The 15685-nt window shown below is 35.0% G+C and overlaps 1 protein-coding gene across 2 annotated transcripts in view; it reads left to right on the plus strand.

Moving 5' to 3' along the window:
• Positions 1 to 15057, plus strand: part of MARCHF6 (membrane associated ring-CH-type finger 6) — a 64514-nt gene extending 49457 nt beyond the window's left edge. For both annotated transcript variants that reach the window (XM_070747070.1, XM_070747069.1), the window contains exons 19-26: positions 2173 to 2374; positions 3541 to 3610; positions 5464 to 5645; positions 7651 to 7785; positions 8750 to 8839; positions 10681 to 10813; positions 12491 to 12626; positions 12949 to 15057. In XM_070747070.1, coding sequence (XP_070603171.1) covers positions 2173 to 2374; positions 3541 to 3610; positions 5464 to 5645; positions 7651 to 7785; positions 8750 to 8839; positions 10681 to 10813; positions 12491 to 12626; positions 12949 to 13039 — 1039 coding nt within the window. In that variant the 3' untranslated portion in view covers positions 13040 to 15057. The remainder of the gene's footprint in view (positions 1 to 2172; positions 2375 to 3540; positions 3611 to 5463; positions 5646 to 7650; positions 7786 to 8749; positions 8840 to 10680; positions 10814 to 12490; positions 12627 to 12948) is intronic.
• The last annotated feature ends 628 nt before the right edge of the window (positions 15058 to 15685 follow it).

Below are 15685 nucleotides of genomic sequence, written 5' to 3' on the forward strand. Positions count from 1 at the left end.
AAAAAAGAATTCTTAAAATTATAATTTTAAAACATTCATTCACATTCACACAATAATCACGCTAACAACATTCGTTGGACAGGGGAAGGTCTAATGTCCCCAGGCCTGACGGCAAAGATGTGTTTTTAGATTCTTTTGGAAGGCAAGGAGGGTGGGGGCAGTGCGAATCTCCAGGGGGAGTTGATTCCAGAGGGCCGGGGCCCCCACAGAGAAGGCTCTTCTCCTAGTCCTGCCAGCCGACATTGTTTGGTCGACGGGACCCTAAGGAGACCAACTCTGTGGGACCTCACCGGTCGCTGGGATTTGTGCAGTAGAAGGCAGTCTCGGAGATAGTCTGGTCCTATGGGCATGTAGGTCATAACCAACACTTTGAATTGTGTCTGGAAATCTATCGGCAGCCAATGCAGTCCGCGGAGTGATGACGAAATATGGGCATGACTTGGAAAGCCCATAACCGCTCGTGTGGCTGCATTTTGAACGATTTGAAGTTTCCAAACATTCTTCAAAGGTAGCCCCATGTAGAGAGCATTGCAGTAGTCGAACCTCGAGGTGATAAGGGCATGAGTGACAGTTCTTAACTTGTAACCATAATGGAGCTTGCCCATTTATGGTCACAGGCTTTGACAATCTTTAAACAAAGCACCCATGTGACTGGGTTGCTTAATGACCCCATTTGCGCTTTTCCTCTTGCAGTCCTTGTGCAGATGGGGTACCTTGAGTGGAGAGGCCCCGGGAGGCCTAGCACTGCAGTACCTCTCCAGTTCACACATGCCCTGGCCCAGGCCTCCCCCAACTCTGAGGCAGCCTGTGCTCCACTTTCTCCTCTCACTGGGTCCCTGTAGTCTTTGGGCCTGTTTCCCACTTTGCTAGGTCCTACACACTCCTCCCCATCATAAACCATCACCTTTGTGTTAGATCTTTGAGCAGCCCCCCCCCCCCCCCCCCGTGTAGTCTTTCTACACAGTGGAGACCACATGGTGCCATCCCAGAAGTGGGTGCAATTTCAGAGTGGCCACAATGTAGCTGTTTCCAAAATGGCAACTGCTTTCAGGATGGCACACATGGCCTCCACTGTGTGGGAAGGATGAGCAACAAACCAGCTGCTTTCCGAAGACCTAATTAGCAACAGAAATTTTGCACTCATTTGTAAGTCAAAGACTGCCTGTAATGCACTAGTTCCCAATGTGGGGCCCACGCTCCACATGGAGGCAATTTCATTTTTAATGGGGGCAACTGGAACCTTGTTTAAATCTAGTTAATGACTTTTTAGGCTTCTTCCGCGTGAGTAGTTCACTTTTTGAATAATAAGAATTATTGGGGGGGAGGGGGAACCTCAGGAGTTTAGAGATGCTTAGATAGGGCATGGCCAAAAAAAGGTTGGGAACCACTGCTGGTTTGTGCGTTGGACTTCAGGTTGGCCCAGTAAAGGTTAAGCAACTTTCATTTACTTTCACTTAATGAAAGCAACATTTTGTTTAATTTAAATGGAATATAACTGGGCATATATTGCTCAATTTTTGAAAACTATTTGAATGCTAATGGCTAGAGTCATTTATTATCCTGTGTGGTGCTGCAGTTGCAGACTTAGGCAACTTTAGTAATTTTGATCTTAAGAAGTAAAAAGAAGCAATCTCATGTGTTTATCTCTTTGATCATGTCTTTACTTAGTATAGTGGTTAAGGCATCAGGACAGAAACTGGGAGATCATAAGTTCTAGTTCTGTCTTAGGCACAAAGGCAAGTGGATGACTTTGGGCCAGTCACCTTTTCTCAGCCTTAGAAAACAGGTAGTGGCAGCCACTTTTGAAATCTTGACAAGAAAACCGCAAAGGATTTTCCACGCAATAGCCAGGAGTAAAAAATTGACTTGAAGGCACAAAATAAAGGGGCGGGCGTGCTTTCCTGATATTACATACATTTAGTTTACTTTTTTTTTGTTATTGTTTGTTTTACATTGCTTTTTTTAAACATTCCACTTAATTAATTAAGCTGATACCTTGGGTGTCCATAGTCACTTATTTGAGATGGATTGCTATAGAAATTAAATAAATAAATGAATATAATATATTTGAATCTGATATGAAAATATTTTATTCATGTTTTATTGCTTGCTGCCATTCTTGTTCTTTTCATGTTAATATATTCAATTAAATACTATTAAATCTTGTATTAGGGATCTTCATTCTTACTTACTGGGAGACCAGGAAGAGAATGAAAACAATGCAAACCAGCAGCCTAATAACCAACCAGCTCGCAATAATAATGCCATTCCAGTTGTAGGAGAAGGTCTGCATGCAGCCCACCAAGCCATATTACAACAAGGAGGACCTGTTGGTTTTCAGCCTTATCACCGGCCTTTAAAATTTCCACTCAGGGTAGGATATTTTAATACCTAAAATAACTAATTACTGTCTAATTTATTCTGTCTTTCTCCTATCCGCAGAAACTAATTCTTAGGGTTGCAGTTTTAAGAGGGTATAATATCTGTCTCTTTGGCTTATGTTCACTTTGAATCCCATTGTGATAGGACTGATACAATATCATTGGCTGGGCCTTTTTTCTATGGGATATATAATGAAACAATTACAAAGAGAGTACTGTATTTCTGTCTTGAGGGGTGCAGTGGTTCAGCGGTTAAGGCTTTGGGTTAAGTTGACAGTCTAGGTTTCAGACCTGAGCACCACACTAAGGGATGAGGTCCTGTTACTTGTCCCAACTCTTGCCTAGCTAGTAGTTCGAAAGCATACAAATGCTAGTATATAAATATCATTTCAGGGGGCAAGTAACAGCATTACGTGCATATCAGTGTATATAGTCATGCTGGCCCCATGACCACAGAAGACTCTTCAGACGACACTAGATCCCTTGGCTAAGAAACAGAGATGACCTTCAGTTGGACCCTACTGGATAGGATAAACTTTACTATTTCTATCTTGAGACAGTAAGAACTGGGCTTGAAAAATCTAGATAACTTCTTAACAAAATTATAGGCTAAGATAGCACTTAGGTAGTTCATATTGGCTTCTTACACAGAAAAAAGCCTGCATCATATTTTATAGTATTTTAATCCTCTAACCTTGTATTAATCAGTGTGTCTATGTATTTCTGACAAGGTTTCAAATTTGCCATCCTTCTTGTATGAAAAAATACTTTGATTCTTTGAATGCTGGGAGAATATAATATGTAGAAATGGAACGCTGAAATTGCAGTAGTGAAGATAAAATGAATTAATTATGCTCTGGATTTTCAGATAATCAGACATGACAATTACAGTAGTTCACGGCAACTAAAATCATACAACAGATTAAGCACAGTTTGCTCAGTCATGGTTTATGGAACAAACTTTAATGATCTGATTCATAAAATCAAACATAATTTTGATTTATAAATTAAGGCATACTTATCCAGACAGTAAATCACACTAATAGGGCTTACAGGGATTTGTCACTTTGAAATAATAAGATTTGTGAGATAACGATCACTTTCTTTAATACTGTTTTTTGTATACCTATATTAAATTGTTACTATTTCTATATTTCAGATATTTTTGCTGATCATTTTCATGTGTATAACACTCCTAATTGCAAGTCTTATCTGCCTTACATTACCAGGTATGTATTGCACAATAAAAGGTATCCATTTTTATCATTTAACTTTTCATTAATTTTGCATATTATTCTATGTAGCTTTCTATGATAAGAGGCCTCTTCTTAAGATGCCTCCTTTTGAACCCTCAGAGATGCACAACTTTAGACAAATTTCTAAACTACAATGTTGGGAAGTGTGGTGGCTTCTTAATTGAATCAGTCCTGTAGGAAGCAGATTTCATGATCCATTTCATACTTGTTTTGTGGAAGACTACATCCCTAAGTGGACATTGGCGAATCTGATAAATTATCTCTGTTTAGAGATGTAATTCTATTAATTTTGCTTGATTAATTAGCAATTCTAAGTGCCATTAATTATGGTATATTTCTGAAACCCTAGAGAAATTTGGAAATGGAAGACATTACTTTATGATAATTCCATTCCTAGTCCATAGTCAGACTTAAGATAATACACTGTATTGGTCAGAGACAATTTTTATTTCAAATGGGAGCTATTAAATTGTGTTTAGGATTCCGTTAACTCTCAATATTTTACACTATCTATATGAAACTATTGGGGGAAATCATCAACAAAATTTGGAGCTGAGTGCTTTAATATGCTGATACCCATATTTATTTTTCTGTAATGCTGTCAGAAAATAGTATTTGCAATCAGTACCAAAATAAGAATATTGAAATGGTATCCAGGAGCTTATTATGAGACACCATAATTCCAGAGAAATAGTCCATTTGCCTATTTGAATCAGATTTTATTTTTTCATAAGCAAATACATTGAGAATTTTCATTACATTTGAAATCTACTTACCTCAATTGAGGCAATGGCTACAAAAGATTTTTATCAGTTTTAGGTGATTTCCCAACTGCAACTGATCTATTGGTTAAGGCACCAGGCTAGAAAGCAGGAGATCATGAGTTCTATTCTTGCCTTAGTAATGAAAGCCAGTTGGGCAACCTGGAACCAATGACATTCTGTTAATCCAGTCCACCTCACAGGGCTGATGTTGTAGAGAAGCTGTGTTGGATGTTTGCTGTCTTAAGTTAGTGGTAAAAATAATTAAAATGATAGAAACCAATACATTCAGTAGTTAGAGTGATAGAATAGAAACTGAATTATTTCTGAATCTTTCTTCAGACATAAATGCCAGCCCAAGTTATATTAGAGAATGCCTGTTTATGAATATCAGCATTTATTGTTTTCCCCACAGTTGCTAGTTTGGTGGCAAGTTGGAATCAAGTTATTCTGTGTTGCCACTCCAAGTCCTGGGAATGCTGCTTTTGCAGAGTTGAAGGGCCTAACATTTTTATTGGCTTCTAAAAAGGCCTTCAAAATACGTACATTTTCTTGTTCAGCATTTTAGCTGTTGATTTTAATTGCTAGTATTAATCACTTGTTTTACTTTAAATGTATGGATTTTAAATTTGTTTTTATTGCAAACCTCCAAGAGCTTTGTAAATCATAATATACCGAATTATATATATAATCTATCTGGTACACAATTCAGTTTCCTAGAAAAAAACTCAGTGTGCTTTTGACTTTATAAGAAACGGACAATGTAGTACAAAGAGTGACAAGTGTTTTTGTAACCACCCATTGTTTTTTGGGTAATGCAACTGTGCAATGCCCTTGCAATGCATACTATTTGGATCAATAAAAAGTAATTTTACAATAACTTGCTAGAATTTCATCCATCCATTCCTTTATTAAACAATGGATTCCCAAATATTAAAAATTGTTTTCAATTACATTAAATATTTGCAGCCAACAAACAAAGTTTTTTGGATCCATAATATTTTATGACCATAAGATAGTACAAAGCTTTCTTACTTGCAATAATTAATATTTTTTTGCTTTTAGTGTTTGCTGGCCGCTGGCTGATGTCTTTTTGGACAGGAACTGCTAAAATCCATGAATTATATACAGCTGCTTGTGGACTGTATGTTTGCTGGCTAACAATTAGGGCTGTGACGGTACTTGTTGCTTGGATGCCACAAGGTCGTCAAGTGATTTTTCAGAAGGTAAAGGAATGGTCCCTCATGGTAAGTTGTTAGAACATTTATTCTTTTTTTTTAATTTGGAAGAGAATTCAATAAATGCAATGAGACCATGTCACTTGGATCATGCTATAATTATAACAAATGTTTCCTTGGAAACAGGAAAGCTACAGAAGAAAATTAATATTAGTAATTTGAAAAAGCACACAGTCTGAATGCAAGGATTTACAATATTGGAATTGTAAGAGTATAATTTTGGAAGTTCTTATAAGCTGTTCATTCACAAAATCAGTGCCGATATGGATTTGACGAGACAATATCCATTTACCATTAAATGAATGATTAAATGCTCCTGATCACCCACTTGCCACAACTGCCATGGATATTCTCCATTACTCTAATTTATGAATGTTAGCAGTTAATATAATTCCAGTTGAGCATCAGAAAAAGAACAGTTCTCTCTTTTTATTTTCTTATTTATTTTATACCTATATAATTAACAAGACAATTTTTAATCTTAAAGAAAAAATATTTTTAAAAACCCCTAGAAAATATTTTTTTGTGTTTTACTTTTTAAAATGCCTGTGGGGCTTTTGTAAGCAGAGAGGAATTTTGAGCTCTGTGCCTGTAGCTTACAATCATCTCTCTTGCCCCTGTGGGCTCTCCATGATGAGATAGGAATTTGCAGCTTCATGCATGCTTGGATTTTGGCTGCTAAGGTTCAGGCAAGCACAGCGTTTGGGCTCCTCCTCTCCCCAGAAGCAGTCTGTTCGCTCTCAAATTTGCACATGTCTGGATCTGCAAAAATTCAAGCATGCCCAGAATCCCAAATCTCTTTCTCCCCTCCTCTGCAAAGCTCTCTGCGGAGGGAAGGAGATGATTGCCCCAAACTCCATTTCTGCCTGGATTTCCAAGCATACATGGAACGCAAAACTCTCCTCTCCCCACCACTGTGGAATACAGGTAGAAAAAAAAGGGATTTTAAGTTCTGTGCATGCTTGAATTTTGGCAGCAAAGATCTAAGTATGCATGGAACTTGGGATCCTTCTCTCCCCAGCTCTGCGGAGAGCTCTACAGAAGGATTTTAAGTTCTATGTCTGTTTGGATTTTGACTGTCAAGATCCAAACAGGTACAGCTTGAACAGAGCTCTTTCAGTCATCCTCCAGCAATGAAACAAAATCCTTTCAGCTTGTGGGCATCAGCTCGCAACCTTTCTTGCTAGTTTTCCCATTCACTTTCTATGGAGGCTAGTAGAGAAGATTACAAATGATAATCATGTGACCATAGTGCGCTTGGCAACCAGACATAAGGAGGAACAGGTTGCCAAGTGTCCAGATTGCAATGATGTAATGGGAGCGGGATTTACAATATTTTGTGACAGTCAGAAGTGTTTTTCAGGCCATAAAACACCCTTTCCAAGGGTATCATAACTCTGAATGGTCATTAAGCAACTGGTCATTAAATAAGGACTATTGCAATCATTTAAAAAAATTCGAAAACATTGGATGGACAGACAACAACAGGCACAAAAGTGATACTTTTCAACCCTTTGACATCTCACCGGGTCTGTATTTTTTCAGTTTTATCTAATTTCCCAGGCAAAAAAGGCAGAACAACAAGAAATATCAAGCTTGCCTCGGTACTCTTCCTCTCTGAACTACAATCCAAAACAATGGAGTTCTTTTGCTGAATTTCTGTGTGAATTCTGAAATTCAACAGAAATCATTTCACAATTTTGGGTCACTGTTAGTCATAAGTCTAGTAAGCTTAACATAGAGGGGGGAAAGGACATTTTAAAAATTAACAGAAACATACACCCTTTTTGATGACATGATGGTATTGCTTTGACACCCAGCTGACATGCTAATTTTGTCACACATCTGATTTAAGTAAAAAATATGTCTCTTTTAATTCTGGTTTTATGCATCTGCAAAAGTTTATATATGTTTGAGTTTATCTTGGTATTAATGTTATTTATGTACCCACTTATCTATTTAAAAACAGCATATTATGTTATTCTCAATAAATGAAACTTTTCTTCTTCTTTAGATAATGAAGACATTAATTGTTGCTGCATTGCTGGCTGGTGTAGTTCCACTCCTGCTTGGACTTTTGTTTGAGCTAGTCATTGTTGCTCCCCTAAGAGTTCCCTTGGATCAGACCCCGCTATTCTACCCCTGGCAGGTCAGTTATTGCTGCTTCTATAATCGCTAATCTGTAATTGAAGGTAGACACATAAAGGGTCTACCTTGTGAACGCAATATCTTATGAAATTAAAATATGATCAAAAAATTTAAACTAGCAAGGAGAATCAATAGCAGTTAAAATGTAGAGTTTTAAAAGCAGCAAAGCATATAATGCAATTAAGGTTCTGAAAAAGTCTGCTTAAAGAAATAGTCTATGTCATTCAAAATACACCTCCTTTCAAGGCTATTTCATATTCTAGATTTCAGAACTGAGAAGACCTTATGCTGACTCTTTATCTACTTTATGTGATGGCTAACCCTGAAAGAAAACTTCAAGGTGCCAAATAATATGTTTCAGATAATGCTCTTCTTGAGACATTCTGATCCTAAATTTAGGCTTAAATCAATGTATCTTTCAAAACATACAGAAATAATAATATTGAAAATGGACTTAGAAAATTGCTTTCTATTCTTTCATAAAATATTTTAGCTTTTTTCACCAAACATCTCTGTACATGTCTGCTTACATAATTGTGTTCAGTTCTAATCCTACCTGTGGAATTCTTAGTACTCTCTGAGCTTGGTTGTTTGCTTGCAGACATTTCATTATCTTCAGTGTTAGAAGAGATTGGCAATTTAAAAAAAAATAATAATAGCCTCCTATGTAATCACTTTTGATATTGTATAGAAATCTATTATAAATAGGATCAGCAACTTCATTAATCTGGACAATTTTAATATCATAACTAAGTGACAGCCACTTGGCAAATCAGGTAGATGTTCCGTGTGGATTTTCATCAAAAGTTGAAAAATTGTTTTTATGGGAATTTCTGAATTCACATTCCTATACTGATGATAAATATGTTTCACACAACGTTTGTTTCCTAATTTAACTAACTTAATTAGACTGAGAAAATGCTCTATTGAAATAATAGCTACAATATTTGCTTTTGTTTAAATAGGACTGGGCCCTTGGTGTTCTGCATGCTAAAATAATTGCTGCCATAACTTTAATGGGGCCACAATGGTGGCTGAAAACAGTCATTGAACAGGTTAGAAATATTTACCTTGTTTTAGTGACCATAATATTGATGGAATATATCAATGTATGATATAATTAATGGCATTTCTTTTTAGTTGGAATTGTTTTCCTCGGAAAACTGAGTGGCGATAATTTTTTTCTCTTGCACATCCGTGAATTCTGTTCCAGAGCCAATTTGGAAGATCATGTAGTATCCTGAGGGGAGGGGAAAAAAGGAAAGGAGAAAATACATGTAGTCATCAACTTACAACGCTTCATTTAGTGATTGTTCGAAGTTACAGTGACGCTGGAAAAAGGGACATGAATGTTTTTGGGAACTGACTCTCATTTATGACAGTTGCAGGGTCTAATCTTTTGACAAGCAAAGTCAATGGGGAAGCCAGATTTACTTCACAATTGTGGCTTCCCTTTCATACCTGAGACCTTGTACCAATAATGAGTCACTTGACACCAGGGAGGGAAAATAGCTACTTAGGCCCCATTTGGACATTATCACTTAAGGATGCACTCACTTTTGTTGTCATCAACTTAGACATTAATAGCTGTGTGTTGTGTTATTTTGAGGGAACAGCACATTTATACTGTTATACGCTGTTTCCCCGAAAGTAAGTCACCTCTGAAAGTAAGACATAGGAGATGTTTCGTAGTAATATAAGGCATCCCCCGAAAGTAAGACGCAGGAGACGTTTCATTTCGCAGCATTCCCGAACAGAACATATATAACGCATATTTGAAGAAAATATATTTGTTGTACATGGAAATAATGGTACGGTAGTAGTAAGAAATTCTTGATAGGATTCACAGTTTATCTGGTTATGCTGGTTTAATTTATTAATTTAATTTAATTTATTAGATTTGTATGCCACCCTTCTCTGAAGACTCGGGGCGGCTCACAACATAGCAACAGTACAATGCAATACAAATCTAATATTAAAAAATTTAAAAATTTAATTTAAAAAACATTAATATAACATAATCAATATCGTAAAATCATCAACTACGTGATGGTTTGTGATGACGACTACTATACAGTATATAATAAATGTTCTTTTTTTTGTTCAGCAATAAATGCGAATTCTTCATTGAAAAAAAATAAGACATCCCCTGAAAATAAGACTTAGCACATCTTTGGGAGCAAAAATTAATATAAGACGCTGTCTTATTTTCTGGGAAACAGGGTACAAGCTGAATACTCACTACTTACATTGTAGCCAAGTGTTGTTTCTTAAATGTAGTCACATGAAAAGATATACTTAAATATTTACAAAATGTGTGGGGGCGTACTCACTTCTGAGACATATTGTACTTTATTTTATTTATTTATTGGATTTCTATGCTGCCCCTCTCCAAAGACTTTAATATTCTGTTTGCAAATCAACTAAATGGTAATCATTCATTTCCTTAATTTAGATCATGATTACTGTGGCCTTGTTTAGGTATTTTTGAGGCAGTGAAATATTGTCCTCATTCTGGGAAGCTTATCACAATCATTATTTCTCAGCCCATCTTAGAGTTCTCATAGGAACCCTAGGAAAGAAAAAATATGTATGTTTTATAAAGTGTTATTAATTTTCTACTGTTATATTTAATTAGTGCTTAATAAACATTGTGTTGTCTGGGTCATTCTGTTTGCTTAACAATATGAATTATATTCCTAATCTTTACCTCTTTTTTGCAGCTATTGGTAAAATCCATGTTTGATAGGAGGCCAAAACCAATATAGCTAAAAATGAAATGCACCTCTCATCTCTGTGTTTATGTTGGCAGTCTCTTCCAGTTATGAATATAAGCTTTGCACCAAATATAATCTTGCTGGACAATCATTCATATATTTTTAATCTTATATTTCAGGTTTATGCAAATGGAATTCGAAATATTGACTTACACTTCATAATCCAAAAGCTTGCAGCACCTGTTATTTCAGTTTTACTGCTTTCTCTCTGTGTACCTTATATTGTAGCTTCTGGTGTTACACCTTTGTTAGGTAAGTGCAAATGGCAATGGTTAAGATTTACAGTGTAAATATATTATCATTATTATATTAAAATATCAAATCTTCATACGGTACAATTTAAATGAATGACAGAAAGATAGAACGAAAGATTGATGGGATGACATTTTTTTCAAATTTATTTATAAAGTGTATAGCTTTATTTATCTTACCTCAAGACAAGTCATATTTGCATTATAATAAAAATTATTACAAAGTAGTATAAGTTCAGTAATCACAACATAAACATCTGTACCAACCCCAAAATAATCACTTCAGTTATTTTTCAACTGTTGATTTCAATAGATTATTGAAATGAGAGTTCATAGAATATAGAAAATTATTTTGTGCTTCTATCATGTTTGCAAGTGTTTTCTGAATCTGGAGCAAGTTTGAGATGAATGAATATAAAAATCAATATAAAATAGGGATCAAATATGCCATAGTTTTAATAGTTCTAATTTCTATGAATTTGGCCAGCAGGTGACCAAGAACCTGTTGAATTTCCTTTGGGAAGTTGAAGACTGGAAGCATAGCTGGCATTCAGTGGACAGTACAGTCTGCTTCACTTGTTCACTCTTATCAGTCTAGAACAGTGTTTTTCAACAAGTGTGCCGGGGCACACTAGTGTGCCGTGAGACATGGTCAGGTGTGCCGCGAAGCTCAGAGAGAGAAAGCAAGCAAGAGAGAGAGAGAAAGAGAACAAGAAAGAGAGAGAAAGCAAGAGAGAGAGAGAAAGAGAGGGAGGGAAGGAGAGAGAGAGAAAGACTTAGAGGGAGGTAGGGAGGGAGAGAGAAAGAGAGCAAAAAAGAGAGGGAGGAAGGAAGAGAAAGAAAGAGGGATGGAGAGAGAAAGAAGGAAGGCAGAGAAAGAGGGAGGGAGAGAGAAATAGAGCGAAAGGGAGCGAAAGGGAGGAAGAGGGAGAATTTTTTTGTCCAAACTTTTTTTAGCCCCCACCCTCCCCCCGGCTCAATGTGCCCCAGGATTTCGTAAATGTAAAAAATGAGCCCCGGCTCAAAAAAGATTAAAAATCACTGGTCTAGAATGTAGCTGCTATACCAGTATGAAAATCAGTTTGACCTATCTATCCTATATATGTGACACATACACCCTTTAAAATTTTCATTAGGGATATATGTCAGCTGTGAATTCCTGATAATCTTATGATATGGTCTGGTGGTTACTCAAGTACCAGAACCAGCATATTAAATAAAAACTTTTAAATAATTTAATATAAAGAAGGCAAATGATATTGTTTGCCTTTTTGGATCTCAGCAGGGAAATGGAATCTTACACAAAGGTCCTGGTGTTACCAAGAATCCATAGTAAGGGAGAAATAGTAAAGAATCAATTTTGAATGAATAGAAAAGAGACTAGTTGTTGAGCTCTTGGGTTAACCTCAATTTCTTAATTTTTAAGAATATGCTATTATGTCACAGGTATTAACTGCTTTTTCAAAATACGTTAATGGCATTAATAAAGATAAACATATAACCTTTACTTTAAAAGAATGCATTAGTTGAAATGTAATATTTTTATAATTGTTTATAGTTATAGATTATTACAAATGAAAAGGTAATTAACATTAACGTTTCACATTAGTAATAGAAAAGTTTAGAATTTGCATTAATCTGATCTTTACTTTCATTGTTCTTCTATTACTATTTACAGGTGTCACTCCTGAGATGCAAAATTTAGTACAACGACGGATTTATCCTTTTCTACTCATGGTAGTAGTTTTGATGGGAATCTTATCCTTTCAGGTCCGTCAATTCAAGCGCCTTTATGAACATATTAAAAATGATAAGTAAGTATTCTAGTTAACATTTATTAACCCCAGAGTAAAGAGACAATCTTCTAAATATTTAGGAAGCTGGAATACTTGGGAACCATGGACAGAATTCTTGACATTCATAGTATCACTCATAGTGTCAGAATTTTTTATTATTGTGGTTTGACTAGATTATAGTGGTAATGCTGCCTTCCTGTATCTCTTGAAAACAATGGAAGTTTCTTTTTTTTAAACTACAGTGAAATGAAGAAATGTTCCTTCAGTTAGTATTTCATTTCAGAACCAAACTGAAATGAAGACTTTTTTTTTTTTTTAAAAACCCTCTTTTAAATCCTAGATATCTTGTTGGGCAACGACTTGTGAATTATGAACGAAAAACTGGGAAACAAGGGACATCACCGTCACCTCCTCAGTCTTCACAAGAATAGAAATGGTCACATGGAATTACTTGATCCTCCTTTGCCTTTGTGTTCTTTGTCATAGACTGGTCATTATTATTTGGGTATTTCCAAACTATTTTCTCAGCTGGGTTTTTATATTTTAATTTTGGCTTCTTTTCTCATGGCATTCAGATAGCAGTTAAGGCTGTGTACTATCTGCAATTTCTGAATTTACCAGTCCTGAGATCTGTAAATGTGTAAATAGCAATATCCCAATACCCTACAACCTTGGATTAAAATGAATGTTCATTGTACATCTTTAAAGAATATTAATTTATTAAATCTAGTTGTCACTTTATTTTGGATTGTTGTTCTGTTGACATGTGCCACAAAACAATATTGCTGTAGGCAAGATATATATTTCAAAAGAATCAATTGCATTTTTATAGCAATGTCTAGCTTATCAAGGATATGAAAATGAAATAACCATTACAGTCAGCAATGAAGTGGCTGTGATAAGAAAACATGAATTTCATTTGATTTTTTAAAAAATATTTCTGTATAACATCAAAGCTGTTGTACATTTTCTATTGCCTGATTTTTTTTTCATGTGACTTCATTTTAATACTGTACAGAAGAATGGATCAGGACAAATTTTCTCCTTCAGACAATTTTAATTGCTTGGCTGTGAAGCATTAATTTTTTGGAACTGGAAGACAGAATTTTAATGAAATTTTATGCACTTATAATTCATTACAAGTGACATAAATACCTAAACCAGCTAATTGAGAAGTTTGTGTAAGAGTTTATTTCCATTGTGTATGTCAATATTTCCTTTACTATGAATTGAAATGTGCATAAATTTATTTACATTTGAATATAGAAGAAATGGCTCTTGACTTATTTACCAAATACAGAAAAAGTAAATGATAAAAAAATGTTACAACTTTTTCTGATTTGCTAGAACTTTATTGCAACCAAAATCACAAAGTATACCATGGAGCTGATACTCCGTTTTATTAAAAATGAGCATCTGCAATTTTAGAAATGGTCAGCATTCTGCATGGCAATTAATTCTAAAGGATTTATGAATTTGTGTATGGAGGAGGGAATCTAAATACTATAGTATTAACAGCTAGTACAAGAAACAGAAACATTAAAGAATCAGTTGATTTTTACAGTAATTGCACCAAAAGTATCCCCCAAGTCAAGTTATTTTTATATGTATAATTCTTTTATGCAAGTAATATATTTTAATGTCGTTACTTCTGAAACACAAGATGAAATATGAAACCTTTCGATTTCTTTATGTGCTTGAAAATGCAATATCCTATTCAAAAATGTTGAGGTTTTTTTAGATTTATTGCATTCAGAAAATGCTATGCACCTGTGTTACCACTCAGGACTGCACCCCTGAATATAATGTAGTTAAATTATGTTATCAAATAGCTTGCTGTCTTCAGCATGTTTTTGTACTAAACAGAGTTATTTGGGTTCCATGATTTTAGGATGGGGGTGAAGATTAGGAGTCTAGGTTTCCAATAATTTATACTCATGCACACTGCTAAAGTACAGAGATGGGGTTATGTTCTTTTTCCACTATTGACAATTTGAGCATTACCTCTATTTTAGCAGTTTGAGTAAAGCAAGGATTAATGCTTTTTTATTTTGTTGCTGTTAAACATAGTAAAAAACATAGTAATGAAAAGATAGCCAAAATCCTCCACTTGCTTTTAACTGTCTGTACTTTAGACAGATCTCACTTCTGAGTTTTTGTATCTATTTCTTTTGGAAATGCAGATACTACAATTTCAGTATTTTGTGCAAGAGTATAGTTTGCCCACAATTACAGCATTTTCTAGCGACAAACTTTCAGTTGCACAAAATTAATCCTTGACATCTTTGTTTTTAAAAAAAGACAAAGCAGTCCAGTTTTTCCACTAGGATATTGCCAGCAATGCTGTGCTTCTTCCTGTAGCATTTTGCAGAAATGTGGTAACTTGTAATTTGTGTTTTTATCCCAGACAACCTGGTGTTCAATGATTATTAAAATTTGTTAAGAAAAAGTATTGGTACTTGTTTTCTTTTTGCTGCTATTTAACAGTAATTATAAATAGTTTGCTTTATAACATTTCTTTTATACTTGATCATCTTCATGTGTATTTGATAACTTAAAATAATGTACAAAATGTTTTATTTAACATGTCCTGGTTTGCCCAAAAGGTGAATTGTATACTGTATTATTTCAGTGATAGAAACTGACTTGTATGTAACATACGTTTTATTCCATTTCACTTCATTATTTTTTACATTCTTGTGTATATGCCGTACTTTTGTGCCTTTCTTTTAGGCCCCAAGATCCAGAAAATTTACATACAAATCCTAACCACAGTGCCAAACATTGAAGTCTGTCTGCTGTGATTAAATTGCAAAATATGTTTAAAACTGCCAAAGGAAAGTACATATTATTAGAAAATCTGTATCTGTCCAAAGTTGCTGGAAATTAGCAATTGTGCTTAACTTTGTTTCATTTGTAATCAATTTAATTTCTTAAAATATTTGTTCTAATAGAATATTAAATTTCTGTAGCTACATATATGTGTAAGTATTTAGAATATTAAGTTTCTATAGCTACATATATGCATAAATATTTGGCCTGTAGTTTGACAAGTGTTGCAGTTCTAAACCTTTTCT

The sequence above is a fragment of the Erythrolamprus reginae genome, chromosome 3 (genome assembly GCF_031021105.1).
Source record: "Erythrolamprus reginae isolate rEryReg1 chromosome 3, rEryReg1.hap1, whole genome shotgun sequence".
Classification (NCBI taxonomy): domain Eukaryota; kingdom Metazoa; phylum Chordata; class Lepidosauria; order Squamata; family Dipsadidae; genus Erythrolamprus; species Erythrolamprus reginae.